The sequence below is a fragment of the Mirounga angustirostris genome, unplaced genomic scaffold (genome assembly GCF_029215605.1).
Source record: "Mirounga angustirostris isolate CCGP_5_RB_7025 unplaced genomic scaffold, mMirAng1.0.hap1 SCAF_3, whole genome shotgun sequence".
NCBI classification, from domain to species: Eukaryota; Metazoa; Chordata; class Mammalia; order Carnivora; family Phocidae; genus Mirounga; species Mirounga angustirostris.
This window is the reverse complement of record NW_026991711.1, coordinates 185,490,562-185,514,769: the sequence shown is the minus strand read 5'-3', so window position 1 is coordinate 185,514,769 and position 24,208 is coordinate 185,490,562. Positions and strand designations below refer to the sequence as shown.

The 24,208-nt window shown below is 40.1% G+C and overlaps 1 protein-coding gene across 5 annotated transcripts in view; it reads left to right on the top strand.

The window, feature by feature from the left end:
* Positions 1-24,208, top strand: part of PID1 (phosphotyrosine interaction domain containing 1) — a 225,584-nt gene that overhangs the window by 188,395 nt on the left and 12,981 nt on the right. The window contains exon 1 of one of the 5 annotated variants that reach the window (XM_064587204.1): positions 5,996-6,031. The exons of the other annotated variants lie outside the window; for them this stretch is intronic. Within the exon in view, the coding sequence (XP_064443274.1) occupies positions 6,011-6,031 (21 nt within the window). The 5' untranslated portion in view covers positions 5,996-6,010. Of the gene's footprint in view, positions 1-5,995; positions 6,032-24,208 lie in introns of those variants that run through there. 5 annotated transcript variants of the gene reach the window in all.

Genomic DNA, 24,208 nt, shown 5'->3' with positions numbered 1-24,208 from the left:
GTGTGTGTGTGTGTCTTAAAACATAGTTCTGTCTGCCTGGTTTCCTTCAGCCTCAGAGGAGTTACAGTTAGTAAGCCTGTTTGTAAATCCTTAGCTTACATGAAAAAGTACAAATTACACTGTTTGTGTGTTCGTAAAATATTTCAGTTGGAGCCTGTGCTTACATTAACAGTTTACTGTCAAGCATGCAAATTACTTTCATCAGCCATTGGTGAATACACATGACCCCTGGAGCAGAGCCCTCAGGAATGGGTTGGAAGAAAGAATAAGGTGGTCAACATGGTAGCTGAATTTATCAGCCAGGTAATGTCTTACACAGTGCTCTCTGATTTTTCTCACTTTTGCTGTCTCTTTTTTTAAATCCCAAAGACCCATTTGTAACTTTATAAAAAGACATACAATGAAAAAAAAAATCTTTCTCAAGAGGAAACTGTGACCTCAGTAAACCTTGGGAAAGACTCCGTATGGTTTTAATTCTTTTGTAAAAATTGCTGTGCATGCGTGTGTCTGTGTGTGCATTACGTGCATGTATTTGTGCTTTACTTGGATGTGGGTGTAAAGTGAGGAGGGGTTTAAGAAATTGTACACAAAGGGCATTAATATTCCTTCTGGCAGCAGAGACTTCCAAAACACAACAAAGCCAAGTATTTCTACTTTCTCCAGAATCTTTTTGCAAGGTCTAATTGATCACAAAAGTGAGAAAAACAGTCACCAACATTGCTTATCATGTATGTTTTATCAACTGTGTTTTGGAGAAAGGATTTTTTTCTTTTCCTAAAGACGAGACTAGAACTTAACTTTTTTGTCAAAGGGGAAGGCAACTCTAGAACCCTGGAATCTTGCTAGCAGTCAAAAGAAGTGTTCCCTTCACAGTACTCAGATGAGTAGATTATTGTATTTATTTATTTTTTTAAAGATTTCATTTATTTATTTGGCAGACAGCAGGAGAGAAAGCACAAGCAGTGGGAGCAGCAGAGGGAGAGGGAGAAGCAGGCTCCCCGCTGAGCAGGGAGCCTGATGCGGGGCTAGATCCCAGGACCCCGGGATCTTGACCTGAGCCGAAGGTGGACGCTTAACGCTTAACACATTGAGCCACCCAGGCGCCCCTTGGATGAGTAGTTTAAATTGAAAGCAAAGTTTCTGAAAGTCCAGATACTTATTGCTCAGCCAAGGTCTTTCTTTGCAAGCACCTTGAGAATGTACTGTTCATCTGTGCAAGCTGTTAAGGTAAAAAGCAAACTATCAGTTTGGGGCCAGTGATTGGCATCTGGTTATGCTCTCTGGAGCCTGGCTCACTTAACAGGCTACTCCAGGCTCATTACATTTCACGGTTTTCATGGCCACCATCTGTTCACTGCATGGAATTGCCACACCTTTCCATGATTCCTGCACATTTTCCATTAATGCTGGCTTTATAAAGTCTTCGTTATTATATGGGCTCTCTTTGGAATCAGCATCCAAGTAAAGTACATTTTGTTTCTCGTTAATTATGTTTTTACTCCAAGAAGTAAAAGGTTAGTGTAGAGGATTTTAGTATGATCACGTTTTCCCGTAACTTTTCAAAAGGTCTCTTTAGAGACTGACCACAATTTAAATAATTTCAAGCCATTCATGGTCATAGGCAGTTACTATGTGGCTTTTCAAAAACACCAAACAAGCAAGCCTTTTCCCCCCCTCCTCTGACATTACAACTTTTCTTTGTCAAAAAATTAGAGAATTTACAGATTTAAAGAATTAATCCCTTGGGGTGCCTGGGTGGCTCAGTCGTTAAGCGTCTGCCTTCGGCTCAGGTTGTGGTCCCAGGGTCCTGGGATCGAGCCCCACATCGGGCTCCCTGCTCCGCGGGAAGCCTGCTTCTCCCTCTCCCACTCCCCCTGCTTGTGTTCCCTCTCTCACTGTGTCTCTGTCAAATAAATAAAATCTTTAAAAAATAAATAAATAAATAAAGAAAGAAAGAAAGAATTAATCCCGAGACAGTTGCACATGTTTTGAGGAAGTTGCAAGAAAGCTCAGTGCTTACTGCCATTCAAAAAGGTTTCTTGAAAAGCATAATTGATATGCAGCCCAGAGCATTCCCCTATCCTCCAGACTACCTGGTGGATACACAAAGTCAGCTTATCCAAAGTTTAATTCATCATTTCCTTTTCCAGATTGTTCTTTTTTCTGTAAGTAGCACTAGCCCCCCACCCGACTCAATAAGTGTCCCAGAGGACACCTGATCCAATGTCTGCCCATGACCACCAACATCCAGTCAGTCATGAATCACCTTGATTTTCCTTCCCACTACCTTCTCATCCCCTGCCTTGGGCATTCATACCACTTCTCTCTTCTACTCCAGCTGCTGTGGTTGCTTCTTCACTTGCCCGCCTGCGGCAAATCCTCAACCCATTCACCTCCATGGCAGTCAGTGGGATCCTTCTCCAATAAAAAGATTGATAAATAGTGTTTTCCTGCTTGAAACTCATGAATGGCCGCCCCACTGAGTTCAGGATAGAATGCAAACTTCTTTCCCAGACTCAGCATGACCCCTCGTGCCTTTCATTTCCTCATGTCTCCGCTTTGAATCTCTTTCTGGGAGATGCCTCCCTGTTTCCCTGAGTTTGGGTTTGGAGATCTCCTCTGAGCCCCGTGGCACTCAGTGTTTCCCCCAACACAGCACCTAACACACTGATTACAAGGGTATGTTTGTATCTCTGTATCATCCTCCGGACTGGAAGCTCCAAGAAACCCTGTTACCTCCCTAGCGCCTAGGAAGATGCCTGGCACGTGGTATCCACTCAGTAAACGTCTGTTGAATGAAGGGAGTTGCACTTTGGCGGGATCTTACAAGGTGAGACAAAATGCCATTCAACAGATTTTGCAGTTGGTTTATTCAATTATAGTTGCTGGACTCCCCAGGTGAAGTGAAGGCATCATGGCTCTTATGTAGTCAATTTGTTAGCTGGGACCATTTAATTTGATTTATCATTCAGTTCTTCAGTGCTTTAGCATAGCAAGCACACTGCAGTTGGATTCAGAAAATGCTTGGGGTCAAGCCTTGGCAATACCCCTTAATCTGTGGGACTGGGCACATCAACTGATTTTTCGGAGACTCCGTTTCCTCCTCTGTTAAATAATGATCCTGAAATTTACATGTGTGATCACACGTGCAAACACCTGACCTGGTGCCTAGCACATAGTAGGTATTCCATAAATGATTGTTTCATGTATTGTCATGTGTGAGAGCTAAGAAATACTGCTATTTCATGTTGGTCAAGAAGTTTTGGTATTTATTACGTGAAATCAAGCCACTGTGGGTGACATAATTTACAAGTCCTGTCTTGGTGTCTTCATTTTACTTTGAAAACTAGTAATACAACTTTAACCAGCCTAACCAAACACATACACACACACACACAGCATTTTCATCAGTTCTATTTTGTTTCTGATCTATTTTCTCATTTCTCTCTTTGTATCTTATCCTATAGAAAATGCATGGTTTAGCTTCAAGGAGAGGAATGACCCTGTTTCTAAGTTAGCTTTGCTTTGTTGGTTTTGAGCTAAAGGTTCCTGAAATAATGTCAAATTTATATTTAAAAAGTTATATTGACACTAAAGACACACATTAGTGTCATTACCCTTACAGGTAATTTCACACATGTCTCCTTCTGAAGCATTATCACACTTCTTGTTTTTTTAGCTATAACACTTTTCATGGATTTTTGAAGCGGTGGTAATGGAACTTCTTTCTCTGTAGGCATTGGTCATGGTTGACAAATGTGTCTTAAGGACATGATACAATTGATGGTGGAAAAACAAATTCAGTCTCTGCTTTCAAGGAGCTCTTCTTGTTTTTTTTTTTTTTTTTTTAACTTACTCTCGATTTAATTAATTTAATGCACGTGATTAAAAGCACATCTATTGGGCGCCTGGGTGGCTCAGTTGGTTAAGCGACTGCCTTCGGCTCAGGTCATGATCCTGGAGTCCCGGGATCGAGTCCCGCATCGGGCTCTCTGCTCGGCAGGGAGCCTGCTTCTCCCTCTGACCCTCTCCCCTCTCATGTGCTCTCTCTCTCTCTCTCTCATTCTCTCTGTCTCAAATAAATAAATAAAATCTTTTAAAAAAAAAAAGCACGTCTATTGACTTGCATTCTTATCGAGTCTTTGAAAGTGCGTGGCACTAAGGTTGAATGAAGATGAGTAGCTGGCAGAGTTCTAAACTATGCACTCGAGAGAACCACCAAAAGAGTTCCAGAGTATGTGTCAGGAGGAGCATCTGTCCTATGGGCATCTTCACAGTATAACCAGGTCATAAATTTGAAATTCATTTAACCAGAAGAGAACCCTCTTTCTCCACACTAGCACTCACTGAGTTATAATCAGTGGCGATCCACTGGGTACCTTCTCTGCTCCAAACACAAACAGCTACCACCAGAAACCAAAACAAAAACAAAAGAAGACCACTGGAGAGTTTCTGCTGTGAACCCGTCTCTTTTCCTCTTCTTCAGAATGTGGTATTTTCCATTAAAGAAATAGAACACTCTAAAGGTGTTGGGTAAAAATGCTGGATGTGTTTTTATTGATTTCCTAAGGAGACTTTTAACAATATTCTATTGTGCATTCATCCCGTGATGATATAATGAGGAGTAGGATTGGGAAGTAGTTTTCTAGGGTTCAGGTGTTCATGCAGAGAAACGGCCCTTACAAGCCTATGGGACTTGAATTTACTCTGGCTACTCTTTAACAAGGGGATGGGTAGCCATTCACAGAGGCGTAATTGACATTGCTAATTGTATCCTGCCTGGAGGAAGAAAGGCTTTGCATATCTAATTGCCTTTTAATTCTTTCGTAAACATTTAGGTCAGCAAAATATCATTGTCCCATTTCTGATGCATACTGAATACTGATTTTAAGTATCTTCTACTCCTGTCCAGCTCTTAATGAATGTGGGTAGAAAAGGCTGTGCCCATTCTCTATGCAATGATAATTTTGAGAAGAGCATTACTCTATGTGTGAATTCCCAAATGTCTTCTCAACCTCTCTCTGGAAAATTGAAACAAAGGCCCAAACATAGTTCTGAAGGCTGACCAATTCTACCAACTAACAGAATCTGCAGTATCATTTTAACCAGGTTCATTCACTGGTGATATTTCTAATATAATATTTAGGTATTTTACTTACTAAATTCTGATTTTTTCATAGATAATGTTAGCTGTCTTGGTGTAGAGCATTATCTTACTCAGATTTTATTCTGTTTTTAGTATTTACCTTTATTTATATAAAGCAGGAAAAAAAATGGCTTGTTTCGCAGGAGGAAGGGAGCACTAGACAGAACCAAAGTTGAAAAATGATTGTTTTTATTAACTTTTGTGTTTTTCTGGTTAGTTTTTGTTTGTCTGTTTCTGTGTGTCCACAGTGGCATTCCACACATCTTGAGGTCAGCAAAAATAGTAATTTCTGTCTGTTACGTTAAAGTTGTGTATATTACTTTCCACGTGGAAAAAAAAAAATCTTGGAAAAATACTGTGTGGAGTGAAGCCAGCAATCCTTTGACTGAATAGACAACTTCGTATTTTCTTCCTACAAAGGAAGGGAAAGCTCCTTTTCTGCTATAGGGAGCAGGCAATTCTACCTCTCTTTTCTTCACTTCAGGTCACGAACATTCAGGAAATATGGGTCTCTAATATTAGAGTATATTTGAGGATGGACCGCTAGGGACACTGATGTGAATTTATTTTAATCATGCTGGCAGTGCATTTTATTACTTTGGAAATTGATTTTAACAAGAAGTGTGTGAACATCTTTTGACTATCAGATTGCTTGTTGGTTGTATAGGGAAGGAAAAAAAAGCAAATCAGGTGAAAAGAATTAATCTGATTCTGGGCTGCCATTAAATTTTTATTTTTTAAGGGATTTATTTATATTATATTGTGCTGAGGCCTTATTAATGTGCTCCATTTAGCATTTCAGAGTCCAGTTTCCTAAAGAGAGACCAAGTGATCATCCAAATTACTCCTTCTTCCCAGAGGGATATGTTCAGAGGTCAAAGACAGGTGGGTAGTTGCCTAACAAAAGGGAGCGTGTATCTGATTTCTGTGGCCGCCATATTGCTGCCCAACAATTCACCCTGAAACTCTGTGGCTGATTATGTGGCAAGACTATGGACATATGTGGCAGAGGGTTTGGCCGTTGATCAGGACCATGAATCAGTCAGCCTCCCACAGGGAGTCTTTCCCTGTGGCTTTCCTACCTCCCTAACATTCTGTAGCTAATCTGGATCCAGGAGCTTTGAAAAGAATTTCTAACAGCGGCTGTGGAGATTTCATTTGAGAATAAGGAACGGTGTGAGCTTTGCCCCTCAAAATAACCAGACTGTGTACAGTACAAAAATAACCTGCCCTGTCTGCTGAATGAAGAGTTCACTGGAATTTGAAATTCTTCAGGATTTGAATCCAGTTCTCCTTTTTTTTTTTTTTTTTTCAGTTTTTTAGATTTTATTTATTTGTCAGAGAGAGAGAGAGAGAGAGATCGAGCACACAAGCCGGGGGGAGCGGCAGACAGAAGCAGGGAGAGGGAGCAGCAGGCTCCCACTGAGCAAGGAGCCCGATGCAGGACCTGGACTGAAGGCAGACGCTTAACCGACTGAGCCACCCAGGCATCCCTTGAATCCAGTTCTTAACAACTACTGTCCACTTGGGCAAGCTATCCAACCTCTCAGCCTCAACTTGCTCGTGTGTGAAATGGGAGCCTTGACTCACAAGATTAGAGTTGAGTACAATGCTCTATGTGGAAATGTTTTGCAAACGTAAAGTGCTACAAATGACTTGTCATTATTGAAAATAAGCCGTGTGCCTGTGAAGGTTCAAATCCAGCAGCTGTGGCTACATTCTCAGGCCCTATCCTGGTTTTTATTTTATTTTATTTATTTATTTATTTATTTATAAGTTTTTATTTATTTATTTGACAGAGAGAGACACAGTGAGAGCAGGAACACAAGCAGGGGGAGTGGGGGAGGGAGAAGCAGGCTTCCCGCTGAGCAGGGAGCCCGGTGCGGGGCTCGATCCCAAGACCCTGGGATCATGACCTGAGCCGAAGGCAGACGCTTAACGATGGAGCCACCCAGGCACCCCCCATCCTGGTTTTTAGAACAAAATTGGTAGATATGTTGGTAAGTTTGTTTAAATATGAGCATAATGTTGTCCTCAGCTTTTCACATATTTTTGTATTGAACCGAAAATGCCTTATGTATACAGGTCACTTAAAAGACACCAATATTGGGATTTCTTTTAGTTTGATTCTGTGATTAGGAGAAACCATAGTTATTGTCCATTTCTTTTTTTTAAGATTTTACCTATTTATTTGACAGAGAGAGACACAGCAAGAGAGAACACAAGCAGGGGGAGTGGGAGAGGGAGAAGCAGGCTTCCCGCAGAGCAGGGAGCCAGACATGGGGTTCTGTCCCAGGACCCTGGAATCATGACCTGAGCCAAAGGCAGATGCTTAATGACTGAGCCACCCAAGTGCCCCTCGTTTTTTTTTTTTTTTTTTTAAGGATTTATTCATTTTAGAGAAAGAGCAGGAGCAGGGGGAGGGGCAGAAGGAGAGGGGAGACAGGAAGCTTACTACTCACTGAGCATGGAGCCCAAGGAGGGGGCTCAATCTCATGACCCTGAAATCATGACCTGAGCTGAAACCAAGGGTCCGATGTTTAACTGACTGAGCCCCAGTTACTGTCAATTTCTAATTATCTGCATTTGGATTAATCCAATGGGGATATACCTGAGGCAACTCTACCTTTTTATCTTTTTCCTGACAAGATTTTCTCCTCTGTTTTGTTTTTGTTGTTTGTTTTTTAAGAGAGAGAGTGGGAGGGGCAGAGGGAGAGAGAAAGAGAATCTTAAGCAGGCTCCATGCTGAGCAGAGAGCCTGACTTGGGGCTCGATCTCACGACCCTGAGATCATGACCTGAGAGTTGGACACTCAACAGACTGAGCCATCCAGGCACCCCTCTCCTCTGCTTATTTTTAAATACCCTCTGTTAAGTTGTGGCTAGTGGGACACAGGAAAGCCTTTTAAACAGGTTAAATTACTCTTGTTTTTCTTACCCTCTTCCTTCTTAAGGAAGGTTGAAGCCAAGAGATGTCACAGGTAGAGACTGGTTTTTGGCATCACTCTTAGGAGGTCAGCTGTCCATGAGGAGCAGGAAAGAGTTTCAAAAAGAACACATGTCAGGAAGCTAAGTTGCTTGAACTGCTCTGCCTCTCTCCTCCAATCAGGCACCTTTCTCAGAGTTGATTGAAGATTTGTAAATTTCGTGAATTTGAGCGCCAATCAGGAATGATAAGCATAAAAGACCATGATGACGAGTTGGGAATTATTCAGGGGACTCATTCAGTCATCATGTTTTGCCCAACATTTTCTTTATAAAGACTCTGGTTTCTTCCCTTCTTCCCATCTTTACCGGCACCGACCTCTCTCCCAAGGTACCCAGGCCTGCATTATTACTTTATCCTTCAGAGGAAATTTCTGCATAAGGCAAAATCCTGACTTTCAGGCAGACATAAAATGAACAGGTGTTTGAGTTTTATTTTACTCACCAATCAATGAGGGAAGCAGGCAGATGTAATAGCCAGTTCAAAAGAGAATTTGAAGGATAGGCTCATTGATAAGATCAGGAATATTGAAATGACTATATACATGGAAGCAAAATTGTTATCCCCTGTTTGGGGGTGGGGGAGATTTAGGGGGATGGGAACTCACTCAAACTGCTTCTGGACAGGACAGATTTGCACATCTATACACAATAATTATTTTGCATTGCTATCACTTACTTGTAACTTACAGAGTTGAACAGCACTCCCATAGAGCAAGAATCCAATAATTCAGAGGGCTGCTCCCTAGAGTCTAGACAATGAACGCATAGTTTTCCATCGAGGTACATTTTCCTTTGTGAGTGGCAAGTCACACTGTGGTTGACTTTGGCCACCTCCACCAGATTAAGCTTCTATAAATACTGTTTTTCTCGGGCACTTGGCTGGCTCAGTCAGTAGAGGATATGACTCTTGATCTCAGGTCCACTCTTGATTTCAGAGTGGACTGTTAATCTCAAGGTCATGAATTTAAGTCCCATGTTGGGAATAGGGCTTACTTAAAAGAAATACTGCTTTTATCATCTGATTCACCTCACCAAATCATCCTTCCTGTTATTGATTCTGTCTAGTCAGAACCCTTATAAGTCATCAGGTTCTTTCATAATCTCTACGTCTCCAGCATCACATGCTATCTCTCTCCAAACATGAACCCTACTTCAGTCAGATGATCTTCTTCCTTCCACATGTGCATGTGATTAATTCCTCAACCAAGCCTTGTGAGCAGTCTGTCCTTTTTAACCTATTCACCCCCTTGTTCAAGGCAAGTTCAACTCAATCTTGTCAAACCTTGCCTCTTAGGACATCATGTTGGGTGTATGGATTATACCAAACTACCCATCACTTAGTTATCTGCTATTTCGTATTGTTGGGGGATCACTTTATGTTTATCGATTCCAGCCTGATTGCAGACTCTTCTTTTTTTGAAAAAGTGCCCAGCATCACTACGAGCATATAAAACCACCCATTCTATAGTTATTGATCTGTAATTATCCTGTCCTTGGTTACTATCCATTCATATGATTAAAACAAGAATTAAATGAATGGGGAGGAATGGAGAAAATTTTCATTTCTTGAAATTGTTCCAAGATTCAACAGACTTCTTCTGAATCTTAATCCTAAAATCTTTCCCAAGACATTCCAAAACTTGGATCATGGGTCTGCCTCGACTGATTGCTTGGGTTGCCACGACTGGTTTAACTTTAGAAAGAATGTATTTCTTGGGAGCAGACAGTCACTCGATATTTCATTGTTAAGCCCCTTCAGAGTATGTTCAAGGTAACGATAAACCGCAAAATTCCATTTTGTATTATGTCCAAAAGCTGTCATCCAATTTGGAAGGTGAAAAGTTAGCCTTGGTCGGTATAAAATGAAGTGAATTTGAACTCTGTGCATGATGAGAGGGTGTACCTGATGAGGCTTTACTGTCCAGATCACTGTGGGAGAACTGCCTTTCAGGCTGATGGAGCCTTGAGAATGGTGGGTACCACCAGCTCTAGTTTGGACGACAGCGGATAAGAAGATACGATTTTCTCTTCCTTCATGAAGGCAGAGATTTTTGTCTGTTTTATTCACTTCTGTCTCCACATGCCCACAGCAGTGTCTGGCATATTTTAGATGCTCAGAAAATATTTGTTTTGAATGAACAAATGCTTGTTTTTCATTCTCTAATCAGTGTAATGTATTTATAGTTTCTGAGTTTACAGTTTTTGAAAATCCTATTTTGGTGGTGTTCAATTAAACTGTTTCCCCTAATAGGTTTAAAAACTCAGACAAGAATCCTAGTTTTATGAGAAATGTCGAGTCAGGAAAAAGAGAAGTTAATATAATTTGAACCAAAATATGGCCCATGTGTATTACATATTGATATACATTTATATGCCTCACAGATGTTTTAATTGATAGAAATGTGTCTTCTAGGGGCACCTGGGTGGCTCAGTTGGTTAAGCGACTGCCTTCGGCTCAGGTCATGATCCTGGAGTCCCGGGATCGAGTCCCGCATCGGGCTCCCTGCTCAGCAGGGAGTCTGCTTCTCCCTCTGACCCTCCCTCCTCTCATGCTCTCTCTCTCATTCTGTCTCAAATAAATAAATAAAATCTTAAAAAAAAAAAAAAAGAAATGTGTCTTCTACCTAGAAGTGGTTATATTACGTTAATGTTTACTAATGTTCTGTTAGATTTTTGTGGTAGAGGCTTTTGTTGCTCTCCATCGTAGCTGAATAAAATATCACTTAAAATTATTTACTTACTGGGGGGCGCCTGGGTGGCTCAGTCGTTAAGCGTCTGCCTTCGGCTCAGGTCATGATCCCAGGGTCCTGGGATCGAGTCCCCACATCGGGCTCCCTGCTCGGCAGGAAGCCTGCTTCTCCCTCTCCCACTCCCCCTGCTTGTGTTCCTGCTCTCGCTATCTCTCTCTCTCTGTCAAATAAATAAATAAAATCTTTAAAAAAAAAAAAAAAGAAAAAAAAAAAAAATTATTTACTTACTGGAATATAGTTTTCACAAAAATTACATTTGGCACACGTTAAAGAATAAAAATTGTTTGGGACAAAGATGTGTTTTAACGTTGGAGCCCTTTATTAAATACAGTTTCTGCTTATAAAGAAAACTCACAATTACCATAAAGTAAAATTCTGCTAATTTTTTTTCTTTGTCTGCCATCAATATTCACATGGAACTGCCTGGAATTACTGTCGAATGCTTTGTCTCTTATTCCAATGAGATGCCAGGTAGCCTTCAGGTAGTTTTGAGTTCAGTTTTTTCCTTGTTTGAAAGGAACATTCCCACAGGCCAAAATTAGACAATAGATAACCAAGGAAATTTATTTTATGTGTAAAGGCTTCTGGAGGAGAGAATGGCCCAACCCGTAAATCTGTCTTCAAAGCAGCAAGTGCTTTATCGATCCCCAGTTGTTGGAAAAGGGTGGTCTCTGAGCCAAATCCCAGCAGTTAGGTAAGAAGGCCCTTGGTAGCAGGTAGAAATGGTCATTCAGCCCTGCAGAGGAGTAGAAACTTATTACTAAACATAATAGTGAAAATAGAACTATCTTTAGAAGAGAAAATGTAGCAGGATGGTTTCTCCTCACAGCAGGCATTATAAAGAAGTCTAAAGCTTCTTTGACAGGAGCGCTCATACACGAGCCCCCTCACACATATACACATATTTCTGTGTGATTTTTTGCCAATAACCTCGAGAAGATGACTTTCTGTTTGTTTGTTCTTCTGGGCCGTTGTAACCTTTGGATGCACAGGCACTAACATATATAAATTACGTGTATCCCAAATTCTGAATAGTTTGGCATTATAATATTGTTAAACTGCTTTAGTAAAATTATTCTTTGCTCATGTAAGTGCGGGCAGGAACTAACCAGTGTCCTCCAATGAGAGCCTGAGCTGGGAAGACTCCAGGCCTCTGTGGGACTCCGAGCACTCACATTTCCCTGTCCTTCTGGTGAGCTGGAGACTAGAGGGGACACCTGACCTCTCACTAAGGGGCTGGAGCTTTTCTGAAGAGAGCTATTTGGTCTAGGTCTGTAGACAAAATGGGAAGGACTTAGTCCAATGCTACTGCAGGAAAGTGTTACCCACCAGATAACAGGGGGCAGGAAGAAAGGATTCCGGAACTGGAGGAGAAGAATCCCAGCTGGAGCAGCGAGCGGAGCCACATCAGCTTGTAACCGTCATGAGGCAACACGTCCAGCCCTGCTGTGTTGCGCTGGGAGACTTTACAGAGTGTGGACTTAATTCACATCCCCTCATTTAATTTCCTCCCTGTAACAATTGATCCTGTAGATGTTGTCTACTTGTATTACATAATATACTGTCAGCTTCAGTGGTCTTGTTTCCCCCACTGCTGTGTTCTCAGCGTCTGGCAGAGTAGAGACACTCAAACATTTGTTGAATGAATCCTCGTTGTGTGGATGAGGAAACCAATATTCAGTAATTTGTCCAAGACCAGGCAGCAGCTAATTAACCCAACTACTCAGGACAAAATCCGCCATTCAGTTAATGATAAGGATTTGGATTATCTTGGGCTTCCAAGCTGTTGTTTTTTGCATATTCATCTCTTTAAATGGATTAAAATTTTCTTTTTGTTTTCTTCTTTGTTCCATTCCCTTTTATAAAACTCTGGACAGACAGTTTGAGTTTGTTTCATCCATGCAGTAGGAGAAAGGAAAGGAATAGGGGTTTGCACATGAAATGCTCATCAATCAAGCAGAAGTAGAGTGTGCAGAGCTCAGGACTGGTGGCCATAGTTGGGAGCGTGCAGAGAACCCTACAAGGAAATTAGATGCGCAGGGACACTGGAGTCAGACCACTTTATTGATTGGCCCTCCTGCCAAATTTCTGTACAAACTTTTTCTCTTATGTTGTATGCATTGCAGGCCTGCTGGGTTTCTAATCTATGGGTAGCAAATGGTTATTTTCTTCATAGAAAAGGGTAGGAGATGCTCAAAAAAATTATCATGTAAAGAGCACTGATTGACATTAAGCATGTGATTTTTTTTTTTTTGGCCTTAAATTACTTAAATAAACCCTGAGGCTACTGCCAAGGTGGGAGTGGTGTCATGGCTTATTCATCAGAGAGCCTGCAGTGATTTATACCCAGGTTCCCTGCTTGTTTGAGATGGGACACTGAATGGCTAGCTGGCTGATGGCAGGACTGGTATGTCTCTGTAAGAGTCCCATACAAGTATTCTGTATGCACACACCAATATCCACACAGCATGATGTAGAGTGGCCTCAGTTTCGTGGGACATTTCCAAATCTGCCATTCCTTGGCAGTTAACATGCTGTGAACTGAGGGTATACTTATTGTAAATATTTGGAAAGATGGACTTTTTATTATTTATCTATTTGTGAAAGATGGACTTTTTAGAAAGGAAATCTTAAGGACCAATGAGGCTATTCCACATAGCCTAAAAAACCTCTCCTGATGCAGAGAGCCTGTCTCACCTCAGAATCGTGGATTTGCTGCCTGGGCCCTTGATTTCCCGGCTTAGAATTGATGCAATTTTAGAACTCTGCTGGAGAGGCCATACATTTTGACAGCTAGAGAAATCGCCAAGGTTTTCATCAGTCATGGCCCTCATTCTGCATTGTAATACGTGAGGGAGATGTGAAACGAAGAGTTGCATGCTCGAATGGGGGAATTCACGTATATGGCTACAGTGCCTTTTGTATGGCTGTATGCTTTCCGTCTCTCGTCTTGCTTCAGGGAAGGCACTTCTTTTGAGATTCACAAAAAGATAACCTAAAGAAATAGGAGCTGTCATCTGGGAAAGTTCTCTAGCCAAATGATTTATTATTTTGGCAATTTTCCACAGTTTTCCTCTTCCATGATCAATATTTATAGAATTTTGCCTGTGTAAGGTTAATTACCCATGAATGCGTACATGTAGATGTGAATGTGTATATATAAATACGTATATGTATATATCTTGGTGTGTAAATTTTTTTCCAAGTTTGTGATAAACTAAGTTGATAGAGAATTAGGTGCTTTGGGGAAAAAGTCTGTTCGATGTGTCTAGGTAATGTAGCCAATTGTTCTCAGTTATGTGTGTTCTTTGTAGATGACTTTTTTTCTGATTTCCCCCCTCCGAATTTTAAAACAGCACGAATACAGTCAGCAAGTCTCTTATGATCTTCTGAGTGCTAGGAAAGTAATGTCAGGATTTCTGAGCTGCTAAACTCGGGAAAGAAATTGGAACATGCCTCTTGTATTGTCTTTTGAGCTCTTGGTTATCAGTTATCTGAGCTACTGATAATCACTAGGTAACAGAGAAGTTGTTGAAATGCATTTGGCTACTTATTTTTGCTCATGGGTGCATTTCTGATGTTTTGGAATTGTCCTGCATCTCAAATAAATTCAGGCTACAGATGAGGATTGCCATTATCACCAGTATTGTCTATTATTGTTGTGGACATATTGGCCAAAGGAGTGGGATGTAAAATGAGGTGAGATACAAATACTGGAAAGAAGATAAACAACTCTCCATAGAAACAAAAAGGGGCAAAGAAATTGAATAGGTCATTCATCAGGGGAGAAATAAAGTTCACCAACAAACATATGAAAAAATTTAATCTTATCAGCAATCAAGAAATAGCAGGGTAACTTTTCATCTGTCAAATCGCAGATACTAAAGGTAATGATCACCATTGTTGAAAAGTACGTGTGGAAAGAGTCTCAGACGTAGCTACTGGGGATAAAAATTGGCAAAATGTTTCTGAAAGGCACTTTTAAAATATACATCAAAAAATTTTAAAAGTATTCATATTCATCACTGCCATAGTTCTACTTCTAGGAATTTAGTATAGGCAATATGTCTTTTCTTCTTTTGCAATGCCAATCCTTTTACTGATTAATGCAATGACTCCCTTTTTGGAAAAATGCTAATATAAAATCAAGTTTGCATTTAATTTCTTGGGTCATGTGGTGATTGCCAAACTCCAGCAAAATGACAGTACCCTATACTGCAATATAAATTTTGTACAACACCCCAGATACTGTTACTTTAAAAATTTTGAAGAATTCATAAAATAAAATCTGTGAAAGTCCATATTTAACATATTTCATGTTTAAAATTCTAAAAATAAAGCATAAAGTACAATCTTGCATTTATAAAAAACATAGCATAGCATACATTATCATTTTAATATACACCATTAGCCACTGCTTCTGATTTTCTCTTTGACTTCTGCCCCATCATAGCCCCTTCCTGCCCTGGTTAGCGCCCTGGAGTGAAGCTTTTAGGACAAATCTTTGGACCACCCCTGCTACTCTGGCCAGCACCTTGAAGTTGCAAATTTTGCCCTGTTCCCTCTTTCCTATGGAGGAGGAGAAGTATTGTAAAAGAATAAACAAAGGTCAGCCCAGGAAGGATTAACTCTCCTTTGCAACAGAGAGACTGTCTTCTTTGGGGGACCCTCCCATCAGGCAGTGTGCAGCCTTTCTTAATTTTTTTTTAGAGAGTTGGGACTGCAGTGAGGATTGGCCAGAAGATGTGGGTAGAACAAATCTTGGTAGTAATGAAGGCTGAGTTCTGTTGATGGTGCTATTCCAAAAGGAACTCCTAAGATAGGGGAGTCTCCATTAAGTTAGGTCAGTTAGGAGGGTTTTTTGAATGACAGAAAATTGCTAGATGCTATAGCATGTGGCTTGAACTCATTTATCCACACTCAGGGAGACACTCTTTGAGTCATAAAATGGTAACTCCTGCTACCACATACAGAATGTATCGAGAAGTAATCTGCCACTTAAGGGATCACACGAAAAAGCAAAATATTTTTAAGTAACAGTATATATCATAAGGGGAGATTTTGATTTCATTACTTAGTATGAAGGCACTTGAGCAAAGAGGGAGTGGCTGAATACAGATGCCATCTTGATTCAAAGAAGTGATCTGAGAAGTCCTTAAGAACTGGGCTCTGAAATCAAACTTCTCGTGTGACCTCTGCCAAGTGCCTTAACCTCTCTGTGCCTTAGTTTTTCCTATATAAATTGAGAATGATAACAGTACTTATCTCCCAAGGCTATGTGAGAATTAGTGAATTCATATATTGGGTACATAAAACAGTGCCTGAGAGTTATCACTCCATAATATTAGGTACTATTATTATTTTTGTGTTTGGGATGAGACCGTAAATAAAATAATTAGAAATATTAAGTATTTTTTAAAAATTTAATTTTCTGGTGACATAAAACTGAATATTGTCATTTTTAGAAATCTCATTTTGTTTTTATTCCTTTTTTTTCCCTAATCAGATCATCACTTAGTGCAGTATTGGCTTTAAATGAAGAGGATTAGGCTTTGTTTTGCTTTTATCTTATTGGGGGGTCAATAAGTCATCCATACCTGGCTGAGCTGGGGCTCAGAATTGATTAGTACAAAAATCACTTCTCTGCCTGCCCTCCCCTGGTGTCTGAGGGCTGCCGGTTTGGAACTGGAGCTCTGTGGAGAAGTTTGCTTTGGGCATGTTGGCCAGGAATGAAGTGGAGGAGGCTGGTGTGGTGTCTACCTGCAGTGCAGACCTTTGGCCTGGATTTCAGTTCCTTTTGCTAGAAGACTGAGGGATTGATTCAAGAAAAATGGGGCCATACTGAGCACAAAATGTAGCTGTGTAGCTCCAAGTGAGCAAGAGTATCCCAGAGCTGGGACAGAAGCCCTTTTCCCAGGTTGAGTCAAACTCTCCATGGTTCTGGAAGCCCATGGTGATGATAAGCTTTGTGGGGTTATAGGGGGATTTTCCTGGGCACCCCAAAATAACTAACCGTTCTTTAATTGGGAGCTCTTTTGCAGCAATCAAGACGATAGGAGATCTTGCCACATTAATTTGGGCAATAGAAGCTGAGTTTGTTTTTTTATTGGGAGATTTAAGTCTCATATAAGGGCAATAGTGAGTAGATATTGAACTGTATGTCAGAGGTTTAAATTGATGAATTTCCTATACATTTTGAAAGCAAGATGGAATCATCAAGTTAAAATTTTTTTGTCCAAACCAAAATCTAACAAAGGATCAAATATTTTAGGGAGGTGACTCTGTTCGGAGCCATTCTTTGAATCTAAGCTTCTAGTTAGAAGAGTAAACATCTCACTTGTCTTTTGCTTTTGGAGACTATTGCGGGTAGTGGCAAGTTTAATGAGGTTAGAGAGAGTTTTTCATTACCTCAGGTTAAATGATGTTTTATTTTGTATTTTTCCTAAAAATTAAGGAGAAAAAATTAGAATTTATTTTCCATAAGATTTCACCAGGTCTATTAATTTTCCCATTATATACCTCTACAAGAAGAAGAGCTGGGGCATGTTTCCTTGGCCCACGAAGTGCATTTTCATCTCTTTCTCTTTCACTTGCACGTGCACACATCACACATTTCTAATTTGGTGATGTTAACTTTTCTGTTAGCATTCACACACAACAAGCTTTGCAGGGAAGGAATTTCAGGAAGTTGGGGGAGTGTGTTTGTCTGTGTATTAAGACTAAGGTTTGATGTGAAAAATTGTGGCCTCCCTCCCAGCTTGTTTATTTTTTTTTCACTGAATCTATTTGTTCGGTGGAAGGAATATATTGCCCTGCTGCAGTGTGGCTCCTGGTAGGGTGAGTGGGTTCTTTGATGGAATCAGTAAGAAGCTCCAAAGGCCATTTTCTCCTTTAACCCCTGGATTGAATTGCCACCAGGCAGAGCAGAACGACTGTGGGCAGAGACAGGCAATGTCAAGTTTGATTTGGGCCGTTGGCACTTGAGGCAGGCAATGGAGGCCTTGCTGTCACAGAGGGAGCCTCACCTGCCAGTTCTGTGATTGCACAAATTCAAGGAACAAGGAACATTCAATGACAGTACAAAGATTTGCCCCCCTTGATCTGAGACGGAGTCTGTGATTGACAGTAGGCTACGGGAGATGGCTAAGAAGAGCCAGTCCAAGAGGGTAGGCAGGGAAGGCATCTCACCTTGGGCCTGAGACATTTGCTGTTTAACGGAAGTGTCCTTCCAGGTTCCGGAAACCCCTCATCATAGCTGGGGCCAGGAAAGGAAGGTTTTCGTATCATCTCACTTCCACCCCAAACTCTGGCCCCCACCTGTTTGTTTCTTGCACAGCCTATCCAGGAATACTGGTGCCCACTCGTTACCTTCTGAGCATGTTCACAGTTTTGTGAAAAGCACTGATCCAACAAAATAAGACATCAGTGCCAGCTGAGGTGACAGAGGCCTAACGGTAGAGAAACCTTGAACAAAGCAGGAGAACCCTAAACAAACTAAAACTACCATCAGCCTGTTCCTGTTCCTCTTAGCCCATCAGTGAGGAAAATTAATTTTAAAACACCTTTAAATATCAGGTTGGCTCTATTTCAGGTTTCCTTGATATCTTTATTTTCTCAGGATACCAGCCATTCATTTTATTAATTGAGATGATTAATGTTATTAATTACTATTATTACATTGTTATCCGTCATTCCCCATTACAAATAGACCAACGTCCAAAAGGAAATAAACTCCTCACATGAAACTAGCCTGAATTTTAAGAGTTTGAAAGTAGTAATGCTGAGTATGTTATCGTGCCATTAAAAAGCTGAAAGTTAAGGAGAGTTAACTGATTTTTTTATTCCTTTTCTATGGGCTCATGCAGTGTGTCATATGCTGTTAATATGGTACCCATACTAGGATTCTGGGAGTCTACACTCTAACGTGGGCTGTTAGTGTGAATTCCCAGATATGGGCTGGTGATGGAGAGAGAGTGAGAACATGGAAACATACAGAAACTCATCAGAAGCATGTCGAGAGAGCTCAAAAAAGTCAATATACAAAGACCCACATGGGACATCCAGTACATTTATGGGGGAACGTATGCACCTTTTATAAAGAGACATTTCCTAAAACAATGAAAATAAAATTCTTCTAAAAAAGAGATCTGCTTTCCAGGCTTGGATCTGGAAGTCATGCTATCTGTATCTTTGCTTTATGTGTCTGAGGTTTCTGGAGCCTAGAAAATCAGACCCATTTCAAAGGATACAGACTAGATGTTTTCCTTATTCTTCCCTTGCTGGCCACATAGACTTTCCTTCTGATGCCGTTCACAGGTCTCCTCCTCCAGTTGCCTTGTTGAGTTTTCTGCTTACCTGGGCTGATGGTCTCCATGGCTCTTTGTTCCTCTGCTGAGCCAACCAGAGGGAAGCAATTTGGAGTCTGTCTACTGGGCAGTGATCATAACTTTGCACTGCTGGGTTACTCTACTGTGACAGCAAATAAGACTCTTCTGGCTCCTGAGCAGGTGCTTCTTGAAAAATAACAGAAGAGCTTCTTGTTTTTCCTTAATCCATCAAGATTTGAAACCTTTGCTCCAGTGCAAGTATACTCTTACTAAAAATAATTGTACTTGTTGAAGTGGTCGTTCATCTCAAAAGATTCCCGTGAGTCGGCTTCGTTCCTTATTCTTATTTCCCCAACACTGAAAGAGAAACTTCTTTATTTTTTCTTCTCTTAAGAATACACTCATTAGCAATGACTTTAACCAGACACTCTTCAAAGCTACAAAATAAGCTTCTGTCCTTGCTCCTGTATTTCTAAATATTTGATATCATTCTCTTTTCTTAGAAAGAAATCTAGTAGGAGAATTCTTTAGGACTCTTTTCAGTGTGATAACTCTACTATGGAGGTGAATAGTAGTAGTATTATCAGTCACAATATTTCCATGAGCGGAACTGAATGGTTAAATAGCAAGAAAGTTATGGTTCCAAGGTGACTTTTAACTAACAATATAAACCCATGATGGGGCTAGTCATTAAAAATTACTTTCACATCATGCATTGGGTTCTATTTGGAAACGGAAGGTAAATACAGTAAAGTTCTTGAGTGATTACAGATTTTGATTGTCAAAGGTGTTATTTGAAGTACACACATACACACACACGCACACACAGAGGTGCACCGGGACAATTAGAATAGTATTTGTCACTTATCACCAAAATAGGTTGATCCAATCAGCATAATGGGGTGATTTTGATCAAAAACAGATTCTTGGCTGCATGTATCTAAAAACTAAATTTAACCTTCAAGATTGTTTACTCAACTATGTATGCTTATAAGAATATTTTTATTTTCCATTTAAATTAGCACCGAGCTGGGTATTCATTGATCTTGTTTAGTTTTGTTCTACATTACCAATTCCCTTCCAAAAAGGTTATATCAGTTTGTACCCCAATCTACATGAGAGTGTCTGCTTCTCCATAGCCTTGTGAACACAATGTGTGCCATACTTTTTATTTTTACCAGTCTGGTAAGTGAGAAAGGCATCTCAGTGTAGTTCTAGTTAGCATTTCTCTAATTATGAGTAGATCTTTTAAGTAACAATCAGTCAGGTAAGACACTTCTAGGGGTTTCATTCAGTTTTCTACAAAATAAATCAGTATTATAGTTGACTATACATTTTTAAGTTACACAGTGAATATTTCCATTGTACATTTAAACAGTTGCAAAGGATATAATTTCCTTCTATTTAAAATACTGTAATTTTTCTTAATCTCGGGAAACAAACAGGGTTGCTGGAGTGGTGGGGGGTGGGAGGGATGGGGTGGTTGGGTGATAGACACTGGGGAGGGTATGTGCTATGGTGAGCGCTGTGAATTGTGCAAGACTGTTGAATCACAGATCTGTAGCTCTGAAACAAATAATGCAATATATGTTAAGAAAATAAAAAAGAAGAAGATAGCAGGAGGGGAAGAATGAAGGGGGGGAAATCAGAGGAGGAGGTGAACCATGAGAGACGATGGACTCTGAAAAACAAACTGAGGGTTCTAGAGGGGAGGGGGGTGGGAGGATGGGTTAGCCTGGTGATGGGTATTAAAGAGGGCACGTTCTGCATGGAGCACTGAGTGTTATGCACAAACAATGAGTCATGGAACACTACATCAAAAACTAATGATGTAATGTATGGTGATTAACATAACAATAAAAAATTTAAAAAAAATAAAATAAAATACTGTAATTTTATTTTTTAATTTTTAAAAGATTTTATTTATTTGAGAGAGAGAGAGAGCATGAACGGGGGGGGGGGAGGGGAAGAGGGAGGGGGACGCTGAGCAGAGAGCCGGACATGGGGCTCCATTCTAGGACTGTGGGATCATGATCTGAGCTGAAGGCAGATGCTTCACAGACTGAGCCACCCAAGTGCCGCTAAAATACTGTAATTTTAAATAAAATTGCTACATGGCTCTTTAAATGTAGTCAGTATAATCTATGTACCAAACTAACATCTCTTTAAAAAAATATCATGAACATACTTGTTTTCAAATTATGCTAGCACACTTGTATGTCAGGCACTATTTTTTTCCAGTTTTATTGAGAAATAATTGACATACATCATTGTATAAGTTTAAGGCATATGGCCTGATGGTTTGATTTACATATATTGTGAAATGAGTACCACAGTAAGTATAGCTGGCACTCATTTTCTCACAGAGATACAATAAAAAGAAAAAGAAAAAAAAGAATTTTCTCCTTGTGATGAGAACTTATAGGATTTACTGTCTTAACAACCCTCCTGTATATCACACAGCAATGTTAGCTATAGTCATCATGTTGTACATTACATGCCTTATTTATCTTATAACCGGAAGTTCAGACTTTCTGACCACCATCCTTCAAATTACCCTCTGTCTCACCCCTGACTCTGGTAACCTCAAGTCTGATCTTTTTGTCTGTGAGTTGGTATTTTTTGTTTGTTTTTTGGGGGATTTTTGTTTGTTTTGTGTTTTTTTAGATTGCACATATAAGTGCGATCATACAGTATTTGTATTTCTCTGACACTTCACTTAGCGTTAATGCCTTCAAGGACCATCCATGTTGTTGTAAATGGTAAGATTTCCCCAATTTTTTATGGCTGAATAATATATATGTATATATCACAACTTCTTTATCCATTAGTCAGTAGACACTTCGGTTGTTTCCATGTCTTGGCTTTTGGGTCTTGGTAATATTTTGGATATGACACCTAAAAGATAAGCAACAAAAGAAAAAATAAGCAAGTGGGACCTCATCAAACTAAAAAGCTTCTGCACAGCAAAAGAAACCATCAAAAGGCAATCTTATGAAATGGGGAAAAAATGTCAAACCATATGTCATTTGCATAACCATGTAAGGGGTTGATACCCAAAATACATAAGAACTCATATAACTCAATAGCAAAAACAAACAAACAACAACAAATAACCAATTAAAAAATGGGCAAAGGTCTTGAATAGACATTTCCCCAGAGAAGATCTACAAAAGGCCAACAGGTATATGAAAAGATGCCCAACATCACTAGTCATTAGGGAAATGTAAATTAAAACATAATGAGATACCACCTCATGCCTGTTAAAATGGCCATCATCAAGAAGATAAGAGATGGCATGGATGTGAAGAAAAGGAAACCCTAGTGTACTGTTGGTGGGATTGTAAATTGGTACAGCCACAGAAAACAGAATGGGGGGTCCCAAAAAATTAAAAATAGAACTACCATGGGGCACCTGGGTGGCTCAGTCGGTTAAATGTCTGACTCTTGATCTCAGCTCAGGTCTTGATCTCAGGGTAGTAAGTTCAAACCCCAAGTCTTAAAAAAATAAATAAATAAAAAAGAAATATGAAACTACCATGTAATCCAGCAATTCCACCTCTGCGAATATATCTAAAAAAAATGAAAACACTAACTGGAAAAGATATCCATACCCCCATGTCCACAGCAGCATTACTTATAATAGCTCTTCTTTAACCATCATCAATTCTGCAGCATTTCTCTTCCTTCCTGGTCTCTTATAGTCCTATCCCCTCCTGCAGCCCTTGCAACCCCACCAAATGTCATCCTAAAATAATATCAGGGTCTGCTTCAAAGGCTGTTGATCACCCTACGAGATTACACAGAGGATTGGATGTTCAGATCAGAAATTTCATCCAGTACCAACTTTACTAATAATTTCAAGGAAACAGCACAAGCAAAACAAGGTGAGATCTGGGACCGTCAGTGAGTCTCTTTCAGTCTCTTCTTGCTACACCAAAGATGGTCTAGTCCAGATAACACAGAAGAGATACCTAATACTGTATGTGGTTATAGTACTTATATGAAGGAGAGCCCTTTAAACCTCGAGACATTTCCATTTTATACTTAGTTATGTAGCTTAAGAGACATTTTCCTGGAAACCATGTGCTGTAACTCTACAGATTTCAGGTTTGTTTACCACGAACAATTCTAGGCAAACAGGTACACCCTGCAAAAAGCATTCCATAGATAAGGACTTGCCTGCTAGCAAACGACACAAGGTCTGTCATTAACAAGCTGACAAGGAGATTAAACCAGACCATTTCTTTCTCTTCTCGGGTCACTCTCCCTTTCCCCCATAAAGGGAGAGAATGGATTTCAGAATGTTGTTTAATCATTTATTCCCCATCCTGTCATATTTCTTCTGCAAGGAAAATATGTAAATAATGGAAATTTTCAAAAAATTATTTTTTGACCATATGTCTTTAAATTTAAATATCTTCTGGTTTGAGTTATCCATACAATTAATATGCATATGCATTGATCAGAACAGTGTAAATGTATTACAAATTTTGATAAGTAATTATAAATAAAAGATAGCTTTATTAGAAAAACAACTCTTAATAAGATAGATGAGATGACTTTTGTAATTGATATTTTTATTGGGATAATTGATTCACATGCAGTTGTTAAGAAATAATCCAGGCGCGCCTGGGTGGCTCACTCAGTTAATCATCTGCCTTCGGCTCAGATCGTGATCCCAGAGTCCTGGGATCGAGCCCCGTATCGGGCTGGGAGCCTGCTTCTCCCTCTCCCTCTGCGGCTCCCCCTGCTTGTGCTCTCTCTCTCTCTGTCAAATAAATAAATAAAGACCGAGAGAGAGAGGGAGCACAAGCAGGGCAAGCAGCAGGCAAAGGGAGGAGTAGGCTCCCTGTTGAGTAAGGAGCCCAATGTGGACCTCAATCCTAGGACTCTGGGATCATGACCTGAGCTGAAGGCACCCAGGCACCCAGGCATCCCTAAATAAATTTTTTTTTTTTTTAAAGAAAGAATCCAGAGAGTTCCCCAGCACTTTAC